Raw genomic sequence first — 23,964 nt, 5'->3', positions numbered from 1 at the left:
GTCCACATCACTACGGAACTATCATGGTCCACACACATCAACATAGTTGTGAAGAGGGCACAACAACGCCTCTTCCCTCTCAGGAGGCTGAAAATGTTTGCCATGGGCTCTCAGATCGTCAAAGGTTCTACAGTTGCACCACTGAGAGCCTCTTGACTGGCTGCACAACCGCTTGGTGTTTGAAATGCTTGAAATATAATAATATATATAAATATAATATAAATAATATAGATTGCAAGGCGCTACAGAGGGTAGTGCAGACTGTACATCACTGGGGCTGAAATCTCTGCCTTCCAGGACCTCTATACCCGGTGTCAGAGGAAGGCCCAAACAATTGTCTGACAACAGCCACCCAAGTCATAGACTGTTTTCTCAGGTACCACACGCAAGCAGTGCCAATACACAAAGTCGGGAACCAGCAGGACCCTGAACAGCTTCTACCCCCAAGCTATAAGACTGCTAAATAGTTAGTTAAATAGTCAACCAATATCTACCCGGAATATCTGCATTGACCCTTTTTGCATGAACTCTTTGACCCATCGCCTACGCTGCATTACTGTTTATTATCTATCCCGTTACCAAGTCACTTTATCCCTACCTATATGTACATACACTATATATACAAAAGTATGTGGACACCTCTTCAAATGAGTGGATTTGGCTATTTGTGAAGTGGAAATTTCTAGGAGCAACAACAGCAGAGCCACGAAATGGTGGGCCACACAAGCTCACAGAACGGGACCGTTGAGTGCTGAAGCCCGTAGCCGTAAAAATAGCCTGTCCTCGGTTGCAACACTCACTACCGAGCTCCAAACTGCCTCTGGATGCAACATCAGCACAATAACTGTTCGTCGGGAGCTTCATGAAATGTGTTTCCATGGCCGAGCAGCCGCCCACAAGCCTAAGATCACCATGCACAATGCCGAGTGTCGGCTGGAGTGGTGAAAAGCTCACCGCCATTGGACACTGGAGCAGTGGAAACGCTTTCTCTGGAGTGATGAATCACGCTTCACCATCTGGCAGTCCGACGGACAAATCTGGTTTGGCGGATGCCAGGAGAACGCTTCCTGCCCAAATGCATGGTGCCAACTGTAAAGTTTGGTGGATGAAGAATAATGGTCTGTAGCTGTTTTTCATGGTTCGGGCTAGGCCCCTTTAGTTCCAGTGTAGGGAAATATTAATGATACAGCATACAATGACATTCTAGACGTTTCTGTGCTTCCAACTTTGTGGCAACAGTTTGGTGAACGCCCTTTCCTGTTTCAGCATGACAATACCCCTTGCCCAAAGTGAGGTCCATAAATAAATGGTTTGTCATGATCGGTGTGGAAGAACTTGACTGGCCTGCATAACCCTGACCGCAACCCCATCGAACACCTTTGGGATGAATTGGAACGGCGACTGCGAGTCAGGCCTAATCAGCCAACATCAGTGTCTGACCTCACTAATACTTTTTGTCTGAATGGAAGCAAGTCTCCGCAGCAATGTTCCAACATCTAGTAGAAACCTTTCCCATAAGAGTGGAAGCTGTTAAGGCAGCAAAGGGGGGACCAACTCTATATTAATGCCCATGATTTAGGAATGAGATTTTAGATGAGCTGGTGTCCACATACTTTTGGTCATGTAGTATATCTACCTCAATTAGCTCGTAACCCTGCACATCGACTCGATTTGGTGCCCCGTGTGTGTATATAGCCAAGTTATCGTTACTCATTGTGTATTTTTTCCTTTAAAAAAATTCTAACTGCATTGTTGGGAAGGGCCTATAAGTAAGCATTTCAATGTTAGTCTACATCTGTTAATTATGAAGCATGTGACAAATAACACTTGATTTGATGTACTAACTGGGTGAGTGCAGGCAACTGTGTCATGAGCACTAAGCAGCAGCCAAATGGAGCAGTTGCTATGGCTACTCACATGCAGAGCGGGGGACAGGCAGATGAGCAGCTAACGAAGAAATTATCTGATTTCTGCTTGTAAAAATGAGCACGGGACAGAACGGTAGTGATTTGTTTTTTAAGTGTCAGGCTTATAGAATTTGCGGGATCAGCACAGGACCAGGAACAAATTTGACAGGACAAAACAGGGCAGGAATACATTTTCACTCATATGTCAACCTCTACTGCTCTGTGTTGAGATGAGTGAGTGTGTTGTTGTAGAAATGTTGACATTTTGGCTACAGAGGCAGTTGATAGGTTATGAGTTTTTAGTTATGAAAGGTTGGGAGGCTGCCCTTTTTTATTTTGAGCACCTGAGCACGCCCCCCCCCCCTCAAATGTCTGTGTGTGTGTGAGAGAGAGTGTGAAACAGACTGAAAAAAGGAAAGAGAATCAGAATCACTTTTACAAGTACATTTATTTACACATATCCAGAATTTGACTTAGTGAATAAGAGCTACCAGCAATAGACAATGTACAGACAGAATACAGATACAAAGTCAACATAGTCAACATACAGGATATCCAATATAAATACAGTATACATGGTATACATAGAAAAAAAAAGAAAGAACCACACACCAGAATAGATTTCTACCCTGTAGCTTCAAGATTATCTATCCTATGGACTATGGAGCATAGTCATTAATTAATTTATTGATTCATTCATAACTGTAATCCAGACCTGTATTCTATACTGACTCTGCCTCACTAGCAGGTAATTGTTATAACCTGCGAACACTAGATGGTAATGTAGGATAGATTATATCACCATGTCGCCACTGGCTGTGTGGTTTTAAAATGATCAGTGATGCCCCCATGGCGTCCTCTGGTGTCAGTATTGGCATCCTCTGGTTTCAGTATCTGTCATGCACTCACCACTGTTCTGAAGAATAATCATCATCATTATAATTATCCGCAACAGCATCATCATCTCTCTACATAGTTATGAGAACAGAGTGGTGAAGAGAATTGTATTCAGTTGCATGAGATAGACATTTAATGAATAGAGTGTACACAATTCCTTATTCTACACGAAAGACAATCATGTCTGTTCTACACTTACCTCAGAAACCCATACTACAATTTTGCGTAATTTAATCAGATACTCGATACCATCCTATGTTACCTGCATCTGTCCACTTGAGATTAGTTCTACACAACTCATTTATATCTGGAGGTTCTGTAACATTGCACCTTCCTGAACATGCCCCCTGATTAGTCCTTAATGAGAAAAGGGAGGGGTCACAACACATTCCAACACGTCTCCAAAATGTGCAAGCTGTCCAATGGACCGCAGACTCACTGGAGAATACCAGGGGTCACCAAGAGGTTAAAGGTTAAATAGTCAAGGGTAAATATCCTTCAGAGTTTGACTTTTAAGACATATACCTTCATCTTTATGGATCATGTGATGCTGTACACACACATCTTGAAGCAAAATCCATGGAAGTAGGATATCTTTAATTCTGTCAGGAATTAAATTTTTGATTTAACTTTGCAGTCATTTACAGGCCTGTTCAGAATGCAACTCTTCACCTCCATTAATGCATGACCATCCTCTCCCCATGAGTAGGGTATGTTGGGGGAAAACACCCTCTTAAGGAAAATGTATATTTTCTGACACAAAAAAAGCTACGTTTTCAAAGATTTAGATATGTGCATACTGGCTATCCTTGGGCAAACACATTTAGAATGGAAATAAGTGGGCATAATGAATAGTTTTTTGTTATTTGATAAAAACAGAAACTTCGAAACAGCGCGTTTTCGCCCCATTAACGGGGCAAAACACCCCCCTCTATTGGGCAAAATGCTTCCTGAAGATTAATGTCTTAAAATACAATTTATACCTTTTATTGACATTTTCTGTAATTGACTCTTAAAAGCTAAAGTCTAGGTATCTAATTTTTAATTAAATATAGCAAATATTGAAACAAAATGGCATTGCACATCTCACTATTAATACCCTCACTATGATGAGGTTTTGATGTAAAGGTCCCTCTTTTCATTTTTGCTCTTCCAGTCCAAATGATCCTAAAGTTTCTAAAAATGTATTGTGTTCGCAATAAAGTTACTTATTGTGGCATTTTGCCCCAAACGTGCTCACCTTAAATTGTACTATTTAATTAAAGGTTCACGCCAGCTGTTTTAGATCTACTTGATTTCGATAAATTATTTTGAAGTATCATCAAGCTGTTACTTGTCATTTTCTTCAATCATACTGATCAATAGGTATTTTAAAAACAGCTTGTACTGAAGCCAGAATCTCTCCTGGAAAAACACTAGTCATGGGGATAACATGATAAATATGAATGATTTTTAATTATGGTTGGCTGATACAAACCAAAACAAACTCACCACTTAATCAGAAAAGCTACTGTAACATTAGCCCAGCAATGGTGCAAGGTAGTATACAGCCAGCCTTACATGTATGAGCCAGTCTGACACTGAAATTAATGAGGAAGATGATGATGAGCCAATGCAAATCCCAAGAGGTATGCAGTAAGTCTATTTGGAAATCGTTGCAACCCGTAACATTAATGTGGCTATAGCTAACTAACTAGCTTTGCTTGATCCCAGTGCATGCTCCATTTCACATCGCTTGAAAGTTCAACCGGACAACAAAATACAAAAAATATCCCAAATCCTTTATGACAATTTGTTGCGATGCTATAATTGTGAAAGCTGATACAGCATGCATGCCTATTAGCTTGTTAGATTTGGCATTATACTCAACAAATAAGCTATTCTAGATCAAACGTTATTGCGACCTAACTAGCATCTTGGCTAGATATGATTTCATCTGAATATGCTTTCCATAGCAAACTATATGTGATTAGAATTGAGCATTTGGTGGACAGCAGTGTTATAGGACGATATTGCCTGGAATGTTTGTGTCCTTACCGGAAATTGTGGACAGTGAGTAACAGACCTGCTGTATTTTGTCTGATGTTAGTTTTCTTTATGTACAGTAGGTGTACCTGTGGGCATTGTCAGACAATGCCAACCGAGGTGGAGAACATCTACTGCCAGGAGATTCCACAGTTGTGTAGGATACTTTGTAGTTCATTGTAAGATACTCGATCAGCGTTACCATTCAATATTACAGTATAACTTATTTCAATAGTTTATCAGATGTCCGCAGGTGCCTCCAGAAGAACCATGCCCTTGCATGGTAGATCACCCTGGTCTTGTGACATTCTGTGTCAATGGGTATGCATTACAACATGTCATGAACATACAGAGTGTACAAAACATTAAGAAAACCTTCCTAATATTGAGTTGCACCCCCTTTTGCCCTCAGAACACCCTCAATTCGTCAGGTGTCAAACGTTCCATAGGGATGCTGGCCCATGTTGACTCCAATGCTTCCCACAATTGTCAAGTTGGCTGGATGTCCTTTGGGTGGTGGACAATTCTTGATACACACGAGAAACTGTTGTGTGAAAAACCCAGCAGCATTGCAGTTCTTGACACACTCAAACCAGTGCGCCTGGCACCTACTACCATACCCCATTTAAATGCACTTAAATATTTTGTCTTGCCAATTCACCCTTTGAATGGCACACATACACAATCCATGTCTCAAGGTGTAGAAATTCTTCTATAACCTGTCTTCTCTTCATCTACACTGATTGAAGTGGATTTAACAGGTGACATCAATAAGGGATCATAAACTTTCATCTGGTCAGTCTATGTAATGGAAAGAGCAGGTGTTCCTAATATTTTGTGTATACAGGTAAGATTATGGTTCTTCACAAAACTGCATCTGAGAGGACTGTATAAGCAAGTATAGTGAATGTATTACATCTCAAATAAACTATAGTTGTAAAGGTAATAATTTGTAGTGTCTGTTGAATCCTCATGTAACCAAACAGTAATGAACAGGTTGTTCAAATGAGTATCATGTTCATAGAAACACAGAAAACAAGGTACAATGGGTCTTTATTTTTCACAAGCCAGCAGGCGGTACTGTATGGACAGATGCTGGGGGATCAGGCTGTCCAAGTTGACCATGGAAGCTGCTGCCAGGTACAGGATATCGTTTGGTGTCTGACCAGTACGAGTGCTGCGAGACTTGATGTGTTCAGAGGCTTGGCTTCAGGACATGACAGGACGGGTTGATGTCTTCAGTGGCTTGACATCAGGACATGACGGGCTCATCATGGATAGAGGGTGTTGGAGAAGAGCTCAACTCTTCCGCGAGGGCAGGAAAATATTTGTCTGGGAATACAAAACAGTACACAACACAGTTAGACAAAAGGGCTATGAATGACAGTCCTAGCAGGGTGTGAAATTGAATTGATGTGTAATAATGTGATTGTGTTAATGAATTTAAGTAATTAAAAAATGCATAGGGCTAAGCATTGGGGAATAGGTCCACAGACGATGCAATCTCAACCACACTGCACACTGCCCTAACCCATCTGGACAAGAGGAATACCTATGTGAGAATGCTGTTCATCGACTACAGCTCGGCATTTAACACCATAGTACCCTCCAAGCTCGTCATCAAGCTCGAGACCCTGGGTCTCGACCCCGCCCTGTGCAACTGGGTACTGGACTTCCTGACGGGCCGCCCCCAGGTGGTGAGGGTAGGCAACAACATCTCCACCCCGCTGATCCTCAACACTGGGGCCCCACAAGGGTGCGTTCTGAGCCCTCTCCTGTACTCCCTGTTCACCCACGACTGCGTGGCCACGCACGCCTCCAACTCAATCATCAAGTTTGCGGACGACACAACAGTGGTAGGCTTGATTACCAACAACGACGAGACGGCCTACAGGGAGGAGGCGAGGGCCCTCGGAGTGTGGTGTCAGGAAAATAACCTCACACTCAACGTCAACAAAACTAAGGAGATGATTGTGGACTTCAGGAAACAGCAGAGGGAACACCCCCCTATCCACATCGATGGAACAGTAGTGGAGAGGGTAGCAAGTTTTAAGTTCCTCGGCATACGCATCACAGACAAACTGAATTGGTCCACCCACACAGACAGCATCGTGAAGAAGGCACAGCAGCGCCTCTTCAACCTCAGGAGGCTGAAGAAATTCAGCTTGTCACCAAAAGCACTCACAAACTTCTACAGATGCACAATCGAGAGCATCCTGGCAGGCTGTATCACCACCTGGTACGGCAACTGCTCCGCCCACAACCGTAAGGCTCTCCAGAGGGTAGTGAGGTCTGCACAACGCATCACCGGGGGCAAACTACCTGCCCTCCAGGACACCTACACCACCCGATGTTACAGGAAGGCCATAAAGATCATCAAGGACAACAAACACCTGAGCCACTGCCTGTTCACCCTGCTATCATCCAGAAGGCGAGGTCAGTACAGGTGCATCAAAGCTGGGACCGAGAGACTGAAAAACAGCTTCTATCTCAAGGCCATCAGACTGTTAAACAGCCACCACTAACATTGAGTGGCTGCTGCCAACACACTGACTCAACTCCAGCCACTTTAATAATAGGAATTGATGGGAAATGATGTAAAATATATCACTAGCCACTTTAAACAATGCTACCTAATATAATGTTTACATACCCTACATTATTCATCTCATATGTATACGTATATACTGTACTCTATATCATCTACTGCATCTTTATGTAATACATGTATCACTAGCCACTTTAACTATGCCACTTTGTTTACATACTCATCTCATATGTATATACTGTACTCGATACCATCTACTGTATCTTGCCTATGCCGCTCTGTACCATCACTCATTCATATATCTTTATGTACATATTCTTTATCCCCTTACACTTGTGTGTATAAGACAGTAGTTTTGGAATTGTTAGTTAGATTACTTGTTGGTTATTACTGCATTGTCGGAACTAGAAGCACAAGCATTTCGCTACACTCGCATTAACATCTGCTAACCATGTGTACGTGACAAATAAAATTTGATTTGATTTGATTTCTGTGAAAATTACAGGCAGAGGGCGTTTCACTTCAAGACACCTTATCCTAAGCTAATTTAGACGGGTCGCCACTAGGTACCACAGCCACAAAGTCATAAACCCCGTTTCTACTATTTATCTTGTTAAAATGTGCATTTAAACCTAACCACAATACTAATCTTATACCCAACCCTAACATTACGTTTTCTTAAATGTTTAAGATGTAGCCAATTTGACTTTGTGACTGTGGTAACCCTTTTGACGGGATAGGCAGGCTGCTCTCTATCTGCAGCTCTGACAAAACCAGTCTCCTCCCCCAAAGTTGATACGAAAATAAGAACATTATGCCGCCTGTCACACGGGAAGAAGTTGGATTCATGAACTAAAACTAGTTTTTTTTGTTACACTAACTCAAAGTTTTTGCATTGTCGTCCTTTTCTAATTTGGACTGGAGAAAACAGCAAAACATGTCTCGTTTTGGGGCGTTAGTCTTTTCAATTTGACGAGTGAAACGCATGTTTGTTGCCAAGGTACACTGTAACGTGTCAGCAGACCACTTCATCAGAGCAAGACTACTTACTGCATGTCCTACTTACCTGGAAAGCCAACTTTTGGACAGAATTAAGTGAAAATGTCAGACAACAGATCTAGTTTTCTTCATATTGGAGACATTGTGTCGCTTTACGCGGAAGGCACTGTCAATGGCTTCATCAGTACATTGGGGTATGTTCCTCTAATTAAATATTAACCATGTTTTATTAAAATGTGACAACCATGGCATGTAGGCCTACAAGTTCGTTTGTTGGCCAATACATGAAATGAGTCAATGTTGGTAACACATGGCGGTGTCAATGGGTGTGAGGTTCAAAAGTCGGAAGTTGAAGGAAAGGCCTAACTCAAGCGATTCCATCAAGGAGGAAATGCCGCCTATGAGCCTCACACATTTTATGCAAATATAACAGGAATGCAAAACATTATGAAGTAAACTGCATGTAAGTAGACCTGTACCGCTCCAGTGTAGCCAATGCGTGTGCAATGTCCAGTCACACATGGTTTCAGGCACATTATTACTCTTTGGACGGCAAATGGTTTCCTGGGAAAATATCGCGTTGTGATCCATTACGTACTCAAAATAGTATTACGCTTTTTCACGGAAGGTCGTGGCTCTCTTGGCAGAGCAGCACGCACTGTGAGACAGCTGAGGAATTTCACTTGATTGCTCACAGCTGTTTGCTCAACATGTCTTCCTTGACCTGTGATGTAGTGACTTTGTACATGTTCACCAGGGTGTCCCCAATGCAACTTGAATAATGGTTAGGTTGTTGAATGTACTCTTGTGGCCGATGCTTTAATCTGCACAGTCATGATAGAAAACTTTAACTTTAAGAACTTTTGCTATTTGTTTTGTTCATCACATTTTTGACTTTGGGGCAATGAACACATTTCCAAATGTACAGAGAACTGAGAGGAACTTTCATGTGTTTTATCAAACAGTGAAGGGTCAAATAAGGTATGCCTACAGGTGCACTCTAGTTTAAAGTAAATGTATGGCATTCTGTGAGTACAGAAGATCATTGACTAGCCTACTCTGAGTGTGGGAGTACTGGTTGCTGAACCAGAGCAGGCCTAATACTGACTTGGTGAAATGGTGTACTATTGTACTTTTGAGCCATTGAAAGTTTACTATCAGTAATAACAGCTAATTCCAAGGACCATCAGAGATTTTCTACAAATATGGACTCTCGGAAGATAATTGACTATTTATTTTATTTATTTTACCTTTATTTAACCAGGTAGGCAAGTTGAGAACAAGTTCTCATTTACAATTGCGACCTGGCCAAGATAAAGCAAAGCAGTTCGACAGATACAACGACACAGAGTTACACATGGAGTAAAACAAACATACAGTCAATAATACAGTATAAACAAGTCTATATACGATGTGAGCAAATGAGGTGAGATAAGGGAGGTAAAAGCAAAAAAGGCCATGGTGGCAAAGTAAATACAATATAGCAAGTAAAACACTGGAATGGTAGTTTTGCAATGGAAGAATGTGCAAAGTAGAAATAAAAATAATGGGGTGCAAAGGAGCAAAATAAATAAATAAAATACAGTTGGGAAAGAGGTAGTTGTTTGAGCTAAATTATAGGTGGGCTATGTACAGGTGCAGTAATCTGTGAGCTGCTCTGACAGTTGGTGCTTAAAGCTAGTGAGGGAGATAAGTGTTTCCAGTTTCAGAGATTTTTGTAGTTCGTTCCAGTCATTGGCAGCAGAGAACTGGAAGGAGAGGCGGCCAAAGAAAGAAATGGTTTTGGGGGTGACTAGAGAGATATACCTGCTGGAGCGTGTGCTACAGGTGGGAGATGCTATGGTGACCAGCGAGCTGAGATAAGGGGGGACTTTACCTAGCAGGGTCTTGTAGATGACATGGAGCCAGTGGGTTTGGCGACGAGTATGAAGCGAGGGCCAGCCAACGAGAGCGTACAGGTCGCAATGGTGGGTAGTATATGGGGCTTTGGTGACAAAACAGATTGCACTTTGACAGACTGCATCCAATTTGTTGAGTAGGGTATTGGAGGCTATTTTGTAAATGACATCGCCAAAGTCGAGGATTAGTAGGATGGTCAGTTTTACAAGGGTATGTTTGGCAGCATGAGTGAAGGATGCTTTGTTGCGAAATAGGAAGCCAATTCTAGATTTAACTTTGGATTGGAGATGTTTGATATGGGTCTGGAAGGAGAGTTTACAGTCTAACCAGACACCTAAGTATTTGTAGTTGTCCACGTATTCTAAGTCAGAGCCGTCCAGAGTAGTGATGTTGGACAGGCGGGTAGGTGCAGGTAGCGATCGGTTGAAGAGCATGCATTTAGTTTTACTTGTATTTAAGAGCAATTGGAGGCCACGGAAGGAGAGTTGTATGGCATTGAAGCTTGCCTGGAGGGTTGTTAACACAGTGTCCCAAGAAGGGCCGGAAGTATACAGAATGGTGTCGTCTGCGTAGAGGTGGATCAGAGACTCACCAGCAGCAAGAGCGACCTCATTGATGTATACAGAGAAGAGAGTCGGTCCAAGAATTAAACCCTGTGGCACCCCCATAGAGACTGCCAGAGGTCCGGACAGACTAATGGTCATCAGCTTTGATATTATCCTAAACTTACAAGGCACCACAAAGACTAGAGTTTCCTCTTGTAAACACTATAGTGTTTAGTTGAAATGGCTCCAGCGCTTTAGATAAATTCTATGCTCTGCCATCTAGGCCCCAGAACAGGCAGGTGTGAATGCACTCGTTCTGTGGAATGAGTCTGCCCTACCCACCTCTCCCTCACATTCTCTCTCTACTTTCTCTGTCTGTTCTTTTAAACAGCCACGCCAAAAGCATAGCAGGCATTTGCCTAACCATCACTGTTACCATAGTTACTCCATGGATATCAGTCTGAAAGAAGTCTTTGTTAAAATGACACAGTCGTCTCTACAAGGCAGAATGTTGAATAAAATGATATTTACACTTTACCGGTTGTACATGCTGTTGGTCCTTTTGGTGGTATGAGGTGGAGATAGGGTATCCACAGGAAAGTGTTTATCTGACTTTTTGCTGTGGCGGTAGGTTCTGTCGCTTGTATTTGAAATCTGTTGACACATTGCACCTGATGCACAATATGTAAACAATAGCCGAATGTAGTTGACCAAAGCGCGTTTCCTCGCAATCAGCTGGAAGTGTGTGCGGTTCGTTTAGGCTTGGCCATATTGTGCAAGTGTTGGCCAGGTGCGAATTGCATCAGTATTGAAAATTTAAAAACCTGAAATACAGACCAGCGTACTGAAGGTCGGGTTGATAAAATATTCCTGTGGCTATTTTGTATCAGAATACCTCTGACATAGGGACAAATTGGCGGACAACAGTTAAAGTAAGTTGAAATGAAGTTTAACATTCTGACTTGTAATGGGACTGCTGAGCCTACATGTTAGAGATGTGTAAGTATTTACCTCTCGGATTCTAAAGAGGCTATGCAGACATGAGCCTGAAAACCCGATATTGAATTGTACGTCGGGCATAAATAAGCGTTTGGACCAGGAAAGTTTCATTTCATGAGCTCTACAAGCCAGAACGATGAATAAAATTATATTTAAACTAACTTGACCTGTTGTCCATGTGGTTGGTCCTTGTGGGACAATCTATCCTCAGGAATGTATAATTATGTTAACTTTTCAAAGAACTGGTTGTGCGTTCATATGTCTATCAATTGCAGCATGCAAGATGAAAATGCATGCACGAGATGCATGCTTCAGGTGATTGATATCTGTTCATTGAAAAGTAGCTGTAATAAGTGAAAACTAGCTGTTATTGGCAGAGGTTTGAAACTCTCTTGTTGGACTATTAACTCATTTACCACCTGGTCATGTTGCCAGGTAGGCCAAAGCTCCATCCCACTAAAACAGGCTGAAATGTCAGGTGGTCTATTCAAAAAGTTTATACATTAAAATGGCATTTTCATTTTCACAGTATTATTCCAACTTCAATGTGGAAATGTATATAAAACACAGGAAAATCATGTTTTTGACCTCACATGGCCTTTAAAATAGAATTTGATTCAATATTCTGGTTTGTAGTGGTCATGAGAGGAACATTTCCTGATCCAAATGCTCATTTCTGCCTAACGTTGAATCCAATGCAATCCCCAACGTGGGGTTTCCTGGCTAACGTGAGCAGGGGATCACTCCTGAACTCCCCTCTTGATGTCTACGATCATGTTGGTAACTCGGAACCCCATTGTGTTCATGAGACACAACAGCCTCATTCCAGTAGCTTCAAAATGCCTCCTTGTTTCCTTGTGATAATCACTGATGTGTAAAATGAGTGGATAAGTCAAATCTCATTGCTTTCACCAATCATACTATGCTAGATTAGCAATGCCAAGCAGGAAGGAATGGAAACGGGGCCAGTGTTTTTAGATTGGGACAGACTGGCTTGTTACCTGGGTGGATGAAGCCTATAAAGGCCACAAATGGACCTGTGCCAACAATATGAATCATGACTGACATTGTGTTACTGAAAAGTTGATGCAGTCAGATAACTTGTCAAGGCCCATCTCAATGCAAATGTCAGGGCCATAAAATGTCAATGCAAAGTGCGTAGTAGAGAGCTCTGCTGTTTTGAACGAAAGTCAGTAATGAGTCTGATTCATTAACTAATGCAGTCTGACGTAGCCAGGTCTATTTGACAAATTTTTAGCTACAACTTCAACAAGTCCGTTGGAGAGGATCAGCTTGAGCAAAGTGAGGTGCAGAATCACTGATCTACAAATAGTATTCCCTGCCAAGTAATAGGTTTTGTGCAATTTTAAGATTTGCAGAGCAATGCAAATACAGGCACAACCAGACAGTAATTGATTGATTGGAGACAGCTTGTGTCAATTACAGAACATTTTCTACCAGCAGCAACACTAGTGGATAGTGCTGGGAATGCTGGCTTCTGCACTAAAATCATGGCCCTAATCATGTGATTTAGGTTGTTCTCGTGTTTAGATGATGCAGATGCATTCCAGATTTTACATAAAATACCTATCCAGGCATACTGTCAGCTTACCACATCATGGTCGCATCCCCTGCTCAGACATTGCATGCATCAACCAATGGTTGCGTGCCACATCGTTGACTGTGCAGTCGGGTACCAAATTGCTACAACGTGGTTAGCTGATACGTAAAATACCTATCCAGGTGCTGTAAGATCTGGCAGGTGTCAGTCAGCAACATCTGCGCCCCATATCTTATAGCAATCTGCTGCCCGCCTGCACAGTCTGACATGGCATGCAACAGTAGTTGATGCATGCAACATCTGTGCATCTATTTAGGCAGAAACTCAATTGTCTGTCCCTAATGGCACCCCATATAGTGTACCCTCCAACTGCTCACCTCTCCCTCAAAGCACATTGCAGGAGAGGATCCAAGATCCTTCCCCCAGACCTCCTCCAATTAGATTTGAGAATTATGTAAGGTGAGGAGTTGAGGAGACCAATGGTTTGACGGCTAGTTGACAGGCATGGTATCGTGAATGTTGACTGGCATTGCCATTACAATATGCATCACATGCAACCTCAGCTCAAATGACTTTGATAAGTCTATAAATCCATATTGACATATGATAGTAACGTATAACCTCTTACTTCAAATAAGTTCCTCAGCTCACACCTCCTTTTACAAATATTCAGTGTTCCCCTCAGGCTGATTCTTTGCCCAAGTCCAATCCTCTTCTGCTGTGCTTATCTTGCTGATATACTCAAGCAAACAGACCAAACAAGTCCACACATTCTAGTTTAGTAGCACTAGCTAATTTGGATGCATAAGGTAGCCTGAACTATGCATGCATTGTTCATGGACCACTATTTCAGCTACATAACCACAGTCATTTAGGCTAACTTCATCCATGCTCTAAATGTTATCTGGTTCGTAATGTACATGTCAGTCTTATATTGGCAGGTTACACATCATTAGGTTAAAGGAGAGCTGTGCATCACCAGCAAGTTGAAGCGTGTCCAGAGATCTGTTGATTAACAAAATTCATTGACCAGTAATTTGGCCATTCTACAGCTTCTTACTATCAGAAAATCTCAGTGTGGTCACACTGTTTATTTTCTCAGCCTTGTCACGGTCTGGCGTCCTTTGTCTTGCTATAATGTCTAATGGAGCGATAATTTGCCTACCTTGTCCGTATCCTGTCAGCTGGATGTGCTGCTGGTTCTTTTTTAACTGAGATCCAGGACCAGGGTCGCATTCATTAGGTCATGCAATGGAAAGTGTTTCTTATTGGAGTCCAAGTAGTCCTTCCCTGTTTACATCAGTCTTCCATTTTGGTTCCTAATGAAAATGACCCAGTTATTTTAAATGCGCTGGCTGTCATGGCACTAGTTAAAGCCCCACTGTTCCAACTGAGCAAAGTTATAGGCCTATTCATTAGGGCACACTGTAGCAAAACATTTTGTAACGTAAAATTTCAATGTTTCTTATTCGACAAGGTTCAGGCAGTCCATCCCTATTTCAGTCCGTTATTCTTCCATTTGGTGCCTAATGAATGCGACCTCTGTACTTGAGGCTACTCATTTATGTGCTAAACAAACTGAGGAGTCTTTAGTTTATCTCGAGTCTTCCTGTTTTGCTGTGTAGGACATGATTTGACATCCTATTGTTTCTCATTTAGATGAGACTTTGATATGGGAGCTGAGGAATAGGAAATATGCACAGCAACAGCCAGCCAGTTCAGATTGAATGATCAAAAGCCATGGCAGCAAGAGGAACTACCTGACTGACTCACTGCACAGGACTGCTAGTTTTGTCTGAACCAGAGGGACTTTGTCTTGCATTTTCCCCTTAGCCATTCATCTACTCGACTATGTCCTTGTAATCCAGTAAAGTGTCTAAGATAAATTAGGGATGTGACAAATTTAAAAACAATTTCTTAATGTTTAAACATAAATTATTTTTTTATATCAGTTTCCCGTTAAAATACGAAATTCATAGAATTCCATGTGAATTCACAATGTAGATGCACTGCTGCCAGCAAAGGTTTGGGTCTAACGATGTGTCCCTTTCAGGTGGTTAAGCATTGCACCTGTTCTACCATTACTGTACCTCAATTCCACCTGGAAAAATTTGCATTTCACCACCTTCTAATTTAACATAAATTTCCTTAATCTTTCCATGGGAAGTTAAGCCCAGGGAATTTAGCTTATATTCATTAAAAAAAGTTAGCTTATAAGAGTGACCATTTTTTGTGGGATATACATAAGGCAATTCTAGGTCCTGTGGCATATTTTGGTTAAACTATCCCCAATTCAATGGAATTGCAACCCTCTGCGTGCACAGTCCATTCTTCCATCACACGTGCAGCTGATCTGGCACACTAATGATATGCTATTGATTCCACACTACTACACTGTCTGAGCCAAGGACTACATGGTTTATGGTAAGTTTTGATTACAATACTGGGTGGGATGAATATATTTTATGACACATTATTTTTTGTTAGTAAATAGTAGCCTACAGCAAAGTGTGTTTAAAATAATTTCTAACTTGTTAACAATTTCTGCTAGTAACCATGTAGGTTTTAGCTTGCTTGAGCCTGTTTCATTTAAAAAACTTATACCTTACAAGGGAGTTGTTTAATCTAACTATGTATCTGTACATGGAATTGTATTTGTTTTATTTTTGCAATGTAGACTGTCATTGTGTCACTGAAAACAATGGATACAATCTACAAGTGAGCCAAGGAAATTGTTAGCTATGTGAAGGGTCATCAAGTTATAGCAGCAATCTACCTCGCCAAGCAAAGTGAGAAGAATAAGAGCACCACATTGAAGCTGCCCAGCGACACCCGTTGGGGTGGCATTTTATGATGGTGCCACGTTGAGTCACTGAGCTCTTCAGTAAGGTCATTCAACTGCCAATGTTTGTCTATGGAGATTGCATGGCGGCTTGCTCGATTTTATAGACGTGTCAGCAATAGGTGTGGCTGAAATAGCCGAATCTACTCATTTATAGGGGTGTCATGGCCATGTTGTGTGTGTATGTACTAGTGGTCGACCGATTATGATTTTTCACCGCCGATACCGATTATTGGAGGACCGGAAAAAGCCGATACCGATTAATCAGGTTTTTAAAATTTATAATAATGACAATTACAACAATACTGAATTAACACTTATTTTAACTTAATATAAAACATCAATAAAATCAATTTAGCCTTCAATTTTGTTTAAATAATGCAAAAACAAAGTGTTGGAGAAGAAAGTAATATGTGCCATGTAAAAATGTGTGGCATGTAAAAATGTGTGCCATGTAAAATATGTGCCATGTAAAAAAGCTAACGTTTAAGTTCCTTGCTCAGAACATGAGAACATATGAAAGTTGGTGGTTCCTTTTAACATGAGACTTCAATATTCCAAGGTAAGAGGTTTTAGGTTGTAGTTAATATAGTATTTATAGGACTATTTCTCTCTATACCATTTGTATTTCATATGCCTTTGACTATTGGATGTTCTTATAGGCACTATAGTATTGCCAGTGTAACAGTATAGCTTCCGTCCCCCTCCTCGCCCCTACCTGGGCTCGAACCAGGAACACATCGACAACAGCCACACTAGAAGCATCGTTACCCATCGCTCCACAAAAGCCACGGCCCTTGCAGCGCAAGGGGAATAACTACAGTATTAGCGCACACCCAGCTAACTAGCTAGCCATTTCACATTGGTTACACCAGCCATTAGGTTGATGGGCTTGAAGTCATAAACAGAGCTGTACTTGCGAAGAGCTGCTGGCAAAATGCACGAAAGTGCTGTTTGAATTAATGATTACGGGCCTGCTGCTGCTCAGTCATACTGCTCTATCAAATCAGACTTAATTATAACATAACACAGAAATACGAGCCTTTGGTCATTAATATGATCGAATCCAGAAACTATCATTTCTAAAACAAAACGTTTATTATTTCAGTGAAATACGGAACCGTTCTCTATTTTATCTAACGGGTGGCATCCCTAAGTCTAAATATTCTTGTTACATGGCACAACCTTCAATGTTATATCATAATTACGTAAAATTCTGGCAAATTAGTTCGCAATAAGCCAGGCAGCCCAAACTGTTGCATATACCCTGACTCTGCATGCAATGAACGCAAGAGAAATGACACAATTTCACCTGGTTAATATTGCCTGCTAAACTGGATTAGTAGTTATAACTTGTGATTATGATTGATTGTTTTTTTATAAGATAAGTTTAATGCTAGCTAGCATATTACCTTGGCTTTTACTGAATTCGTGTAACAGGCAGGCTACTCGTGGAGTACAATGGTTAGAGCGTTGGACTAGTTAACTGTGCGGTTGGAAGATTGGAACCCCTGAGCTGACAAGGTGAAAATCTGTCGTTCTGCCCCTGAACAAGGCAGTTAACCCACATTTCCTAGACAGTCATTGAAAATAAGAATGTGTTCTTAACTGACTTGCCTAGTTAAATAAAAGGTATAAAAAATAATAATTGGAAATCGGCACCCAAAAATACCGATTTCCGATTGTTATGAAAACTTGAAATCGGGCCTAATTAATTGGCTATTCCGATTAATCGGTCGACCTCTCGTATGTACTGTGCCTTCGGAAAGTATTCAGACCCCTTGACTTTTTCCATATTTTGTTACGTTACAGCCTTAATCTAAAATGGATTGAATAAAACATTTTCCTCAGCAATCTACACACAATACCCCATAATGTCAAAGTGAAAACAGGTTTTTTGACATTTTTGCAAATGTATTACAAATAAACATACCTTATTTACATAAGTATTCAGAGTCCACCTGTGGTAAATTCAATTGATTGGACATGATTTGGAAAGGTGTGCACACACCTGTCTATATAAGGTCCCAGAGTTGCCAGTGCATGTCAGATCAAAAACCAAGCCATGAGTTCGAATAAATTGTCCGTAGAGCTCAGACAGGATTGTGTCGAGGCACAGATCTGGGGAAGAGTACCAGAACATTTCTGCAGCATTCAAGGTCCCCAAGAACACAGTGGCCCCCGTCATTCTTAAATGGAAGAAGTTTGGAACCACCAAGACTCTTCCTAGAGCTGGCCGCCCGGCCAAACTGAGCAATCGGGGGAGAAGGGCCTTGGTTAGGGAGGTGACCAAGAACCCAATGGTCACTCTGTCAGAGTTCCTCTGTGGAGATGGGAGAACGTTCCAGAAGGACAACCATCTCTGCAGCACTCCACCAATCAGGACTTTATGGTCAAATCAAACCAAACTTTATTTGTCACATGCTCTGGATACAAGTATAGACCTTACCCTTATGCTTACTTACAAACCCTTAACCAACAGTGCATTTCAAGAAGAGTTAAGAAAATATTTACAAAATGAACACTAACATAACAATAATGAGGCCACATACAGGGGGTACCGGTACCGAGTCAGTGTGCGGGAGTACAGGTTTGAGGTAATTTGTACATGTAGGTAGGGGTGACGTGACTATGCATAGATAATAGCGAGTGGCAGCAGTGTACAAAACAAATGGAGGGGGGAGGTCAATGTAATAGTCTGGTGGCCATTTGATTTAATTGTTCAGCAGTCTTACGGATTTGGGGTAGAAGCTATTAAGGAGCCTTTTGGTCCTAGACTTGGCGCTCTGGTACCGCTTGCCGTGCTGTAGCAGAGAAAACAGTCGGACTTTGGTGACAATTTTATGGGCTTTCCTCTGACACCGCCTATTATATACAGCTGAAGTCGGAAGTTTACATACTTAGGTTGGAGTCATTAAAACTCATTTTTCAACCATTCCACAAATTTCTTGTTAACAAACTATAGCTTTGGAAAGTCTGTGAGGACATCTACTTTGTGCATGACACAAGTCATTTTTCCAACAATTAATTACAGACAGATTATTTCACTTATAATTCACTGTATCACAATTCCGTTGTGTCAGAAGTTTACATACACCAAGTTGACTGTGCCTTTTAAACAGCTTGGAAAATACCAGAAAAGGATATGGCATTAGAAGCTTCTGGTTGGCTAATTTACATAATTTGAGTCAATTGGAGGTGTACCTGTGGATGTATTTCAAGGCCTACTTTGAAACTTAGTGCCTCTTTGCTTGACATCGTGGGAAAATCAAAAGAAATCAACCAGGACCCCAGAATTTTTTTTGTAGACCTCCACAAATCTGGTTCATCCTTGGGAACAATTTCCAAACGCTTGAAGGTACCACATTCATCTGTACACACAATAGTACGCAAGTGTAAACACCATGGGAAGACACAGCTGTCATACTGGTCAGATTGGAGATTCGTTCTGTCTCCTAGAGATGAATGTACTTTGGTGCGAAAAGTGCAAATCAATCCCAGAACAACAGCAAAGGACCTTGTGAAGATGCTGGAGGAAACAGGTACAAAAGTATCTATATCCACAGTAAAACGAGTCCTATATTGACATAACCTGAAAGATCTCCCAGCAAGGAAGAAGCCACTGCTCCAAAACCGCCATAAAAAAAGCCAGACTACAGTTTGCGGCTGCACATGGGGACAAAGATAGTTATTTTTGGAAAAATGTCCTCTGGTCTGATGAAACAAAAATAGAACTGTTTGGCCATAACCATCGTTATGTTTGGAGGAAAAAGGGGGAGGCTTGCAAGCCAAAGAACACCATCCCAACCGTGAAGCACGGGGGTGGCAGCATCATGTTGTGGGGTGCTTTGCTGCAGGAGGGACTGGTGCACTTCATAAAATAGATTGCATCATAAGGAAAGGAAATATGTGGATATATTGAAGCAGCATCTCAAGACATCAGTCGGGGAAGTTAAAGCTTGGTCGCAAATGGGTCTTCCAAATGGACAATGACCCCAAGCATTCTTCCAAAGTTGTAGCAAAATGGCTTAAGGACAACAAAGTCAAGGTATTGGAGTGGCCATCACAAAGCCCAGACCTCAATCCTATAGAAGAATTGTTGGCAGAACTGAAAAAGTGTGTGCAAGCAAGGGGGCCTACAAACCTGAGTTACACCAGCTCTGTCAGGAGGAACGGGCCAAAATTCACCCATTTTATTGTGGGAAGCTTGTGGAAGGCTACCCAAAACGTTTGACCCAATTTAAACAATTTAAAGGCAATGCTACCAAACACTCAATTGCTATATGTAAACTTCTGACCCACTGGGAATGTGATGAAAGAAATAAAGGCTGATATAAATCACTCGACTATTATTCTGACATTTCACATTCTTAGAATCACAACTTTATTTTATCTGACCGAAGACGAGGAATTTTTACTAGGATTAAATGTCAGGGATTGTGAAAAACAGTTTAAATATATTTGGCTAAGGTGTATGTAAACTGTAGGTCCTGGATTGAGGAAGCTTGGCCCCAGTGATGTGCTGGGCCGTACGCACTACCCTCTGTAGCGCCCTATTGTCAGATGCCGAGCAGTTGCCTTACCAGGCGGTGATGCAACTGATCAGGATGCTCTCGATGGTGCAGCTGTAGAACTTTTTGAGGATCTGGGGACACATGCCAAATCTTTTCAGTCTCCTGAGGGGGAAAAGGTGTCGTCGTGCCATCTTCACAACTGTCTTGGGGTGTTTGGAATAGAGGTCGACCGATTTCTGATTTTTCAACGCCGATACCGATTATTGGAGGACCAAAAAAGCCGATACCGATTTAATCGGGCGATTTTCTTTAAAAATTAAAAATATATATATATATATTTGTAATAATGACAATTACAACAATACTGAATGAACACTTATTTTAACTTAATATAATACGTCAATAAAATTAATTTAGCCTCAAGTAAATAATGAAACATGTTCAATTTGGTTTAAATAATGCAAAAACAAAGTGTTGGAGAAGAAAGTAAAAGTGCAATATGTGCTATTTAAGAAGGCTAACGTTTCAGTTCCTTGCTCAGAACATGAGAACATATGAAAGCTGGTGGTTCCTTTTAACATGAGTCTTTAATATTCCCAGGTAAGAAGTTTTAGGTTGTAGTTATTATAGGACTATTTCCCTCTATACCATTTGTATTTCATTAAACTTTGACTATTGGATCTTATAGACACTTTAGTGTTGCCAGTGTAACAGTATAGCTTCCGTCCCTCTCCTCGCTCCTCCCTGGGCTCGAACCAGCAACACAACGACAACAGCCACCATCGAATCAGCGTTACCCATGCAGAGCAAGGGAAACAACCACTGCAAGGCTCATAGCGAGTGATGTTTGAAACGCTATTAGCGTGCGCTAACTAGCTAGCCATTTCACTTTGGTTACACCAGCCTCATCTCGGGAGTTGATAGGCTTGAAATCATAAACAGTGCAATGCTTGACGCACAACGAAGAGTGCTTGTATGCTCAGTCAGATTATATGCAACGCAGGACACGCTAGATAATATCTAGTAATATCATCAACCATATGTAGTTAACTAGTGATTGATTGTTTTTTATAAGATACATTTAATGCTAGCTAGCAACTTACCTTGGCTTACTGCATTCGAGTAACAGGCAGTCTCCTTGTGGAGTGCATGAGAGAGAGGCAGGTCGTTATTGGGTTGGACAAGTTAACTGTAAGGTTGCAAGATTAGATCCCCCGAGCTGACAATGTGAAAATCTGTCGTTCTGCCCCTGAACAAGGCAGTTAATCCACCGTTCCTAGGCAGTCATTGAAAATAAGAATGTGTTATTAACTGACGTGCCTAGTTAAATAAAGTTTTTTAAATATTTTTTATATAAAAACAAACAAAAAAATCGGCGCCCAAAAATACAGATTTCCGATTGTTATGAAAACTTGAAATCAGCCCTAATTAATCAGCCATTCCTATTAATCGGTCGACCTCTAGTTTGGACCATGATAGCTCGTTGGTGATGTGGACACCAAGGAACTAGAAACTATCAACTCTCTCCACTACAGCCCCGTTGATGTTAATGAGGCCTGTTCGTCGCGGCTTTTCCTGTAGTCCACAATCAGCTCCTTTGTCTTGTTCACATTGAGGGAGAGGTTGTTGTCCTAGCACCACACTGCACGTTCTCTGATGGAGGAGTGGCTTCAGAACAAGTCCTTGAGTGGTCCAGACAGATGATTCCATATGTGTTATTTCATAGTTTTGATTCTACAATGTAGAAAATAGTAAAAATAAAGAAAAAACCTTGAATGAGTAGGTGTTTCCAAATTTTTGACTGGTACTGTATATGTATGTGATGGGTTTAAATTATAAAGATGGATTTAAAATGCACAAATGTTTGGTCACCCTCCCTTCACATTTCTCACTGTCAATCGTGAATAATAATTTTGTTGGTGAAAACGTCCATGCATCGTCTGCATACCAACCATTTGATCTCAGTTTCATGTGGATAACTATTTAGATCTTCTTGAGTTGTACTTTGTTTTGAAGTAGACTACAGTGCTTTGAGTTATACGTTCAGTGGACAGTTGTTTAAATATTATGAGGTACATCTAGTACCCAGTCGTACTCCCCTTTGCCACAAGAAGGGGCATGGAAACGGGTATCAAGGGACCTAACGCGTGCCAGAAAAACATTCCCCACACCCTTACATCACCTCCACCAGCTTGTACCGTTGACACCAGGTAGGATGTGGCCATGGACTCATGCAGTTTACGCCAAATCCTGACTCCGCCATCAGCATGATCCAACATGATCCGGGTTTCGTTGGACCAGGCAATGTTTCTCTATTCTTCAGTTGTCCATTTGGTGATTGCGTGCCCACTGGAGCTGCTTCTTCTTGTTTTTAGCTGATAGAAGTGGAACCCGGTGTGGCCGTCTGCTGCAATAGCCCATCCGTGATGAGGACCGATGATTCCTTTCTGCACACTACTGTTTAATCCTTAGAGTCTAAGCCGAGGTTGAGGGTTCTACTAATCTAACGCGGAATTGTTTTAAGATGGTCATACTAAGGATTGTTTTGATTTAGATTTTTTTTAATCCCTTAAGGCAGCGTTTCCCAAACCTCAGTCCTCGTGAACCGAAGGGGTGCATGTTTTGGTCTTTGCCTTAACACTACACAGCTAATTCAAATAATCAGATCTTGATGATTAGTTTATTCTTTGAATCTGCTGTGTTGTGCTTGGGCAAGAAACAGAAAGTGCACCCTTGGAGTCCCGAGAACCAAGTTTGGGAAACCCTGCCTTAAGGTATAATTGGTATTATTTGATGGAACATTGCATTTGGCCTAGAGGGGTATAATAGCTTCTAGGCCAAAGTGTTACAGACCTTAAAGTGAGAAGACAGTTTTTCAGGCCACGGGACTGCCGCTGACTGGATGTATTTTTTTTCTTTTTTTTCTTGTCGAACCATTCTCGGAAAACTCTTGGCACGGTCGTGCGTGAAAAGCACAGGAGGCCAGCTGTTTCCGAGATACTGGAACAGGCGCACCTGGCACTGAATATCATACCACACTCAAAGTCGCTTAGGTCATTTTTTTTGCCCATTCTAAAGTAAAATCAAACAGGAACTGGATGCCTGTCTGCCTGCTTTATATAGCAAGCCACGGCCATGTGACTCACTTTGTAGGAGTGAACCATTTTTGTGAACGGGGTGGTGTACCTAATAAACTGGCCACTGAGTGTGTACAGTGAGCACATTTTG

The 23,964-nt window shown here is 41.4% G+C and overlaps 1 protein-coding gene across 3 annotated transcripts in view; it reads left to right on the top strand.

The window, feature by feature from the left end:
* The first annotated feature begins 8,149 nt into the window (after positions 1-8,149).
* LOC112232084 (inositol 1,4,5-trisphosphate receptor type 2) overlaps positions 8,150-23,964 on the top strand; it is a 174,668-nt gene continuing 158,853 nt past the window's right edge. For 2 of the 3 annotated variants that reach the window (XM_042323248.1, XM_042323247.1), the window contains exon 1: positions 8,152-8,570. In XM_042323248.1, the coding sequence (XP_042179182.1) occupies positions 8,479-8,570 (92 nt within the window). In that variant the 5' untranslated portion in view covers positions 8,152-8,478. Of the gene's footprint in view, positions 8,571-23,964 lie in introns of all 3 variants that reach the window. The other variant, XR_006083609.1, reaches the window with a different exon arrangement.

This window comes from Oncorhynchus tshawytscha, linkage group LG06, assembly GCF_018296145.1.
Source record: "Oncorhynchus tshawytscha isolate Ot180627B linkage group LG06, Otsh_v2.0, whole genome shotgun sequence".
Taxonomy (NCBI): domain Eukaryota; kingdom Metazoa; phylum Chordata; class Actinopteri; order Salmoniformes; family Salmonidae; genus Oncorhynchus; species Oncorhynchus tshawytscha.
Note: the sequence above shows the minus strand (reverse complement) of the source record. Positions and strands in the feature narration are given on the sequence as shown.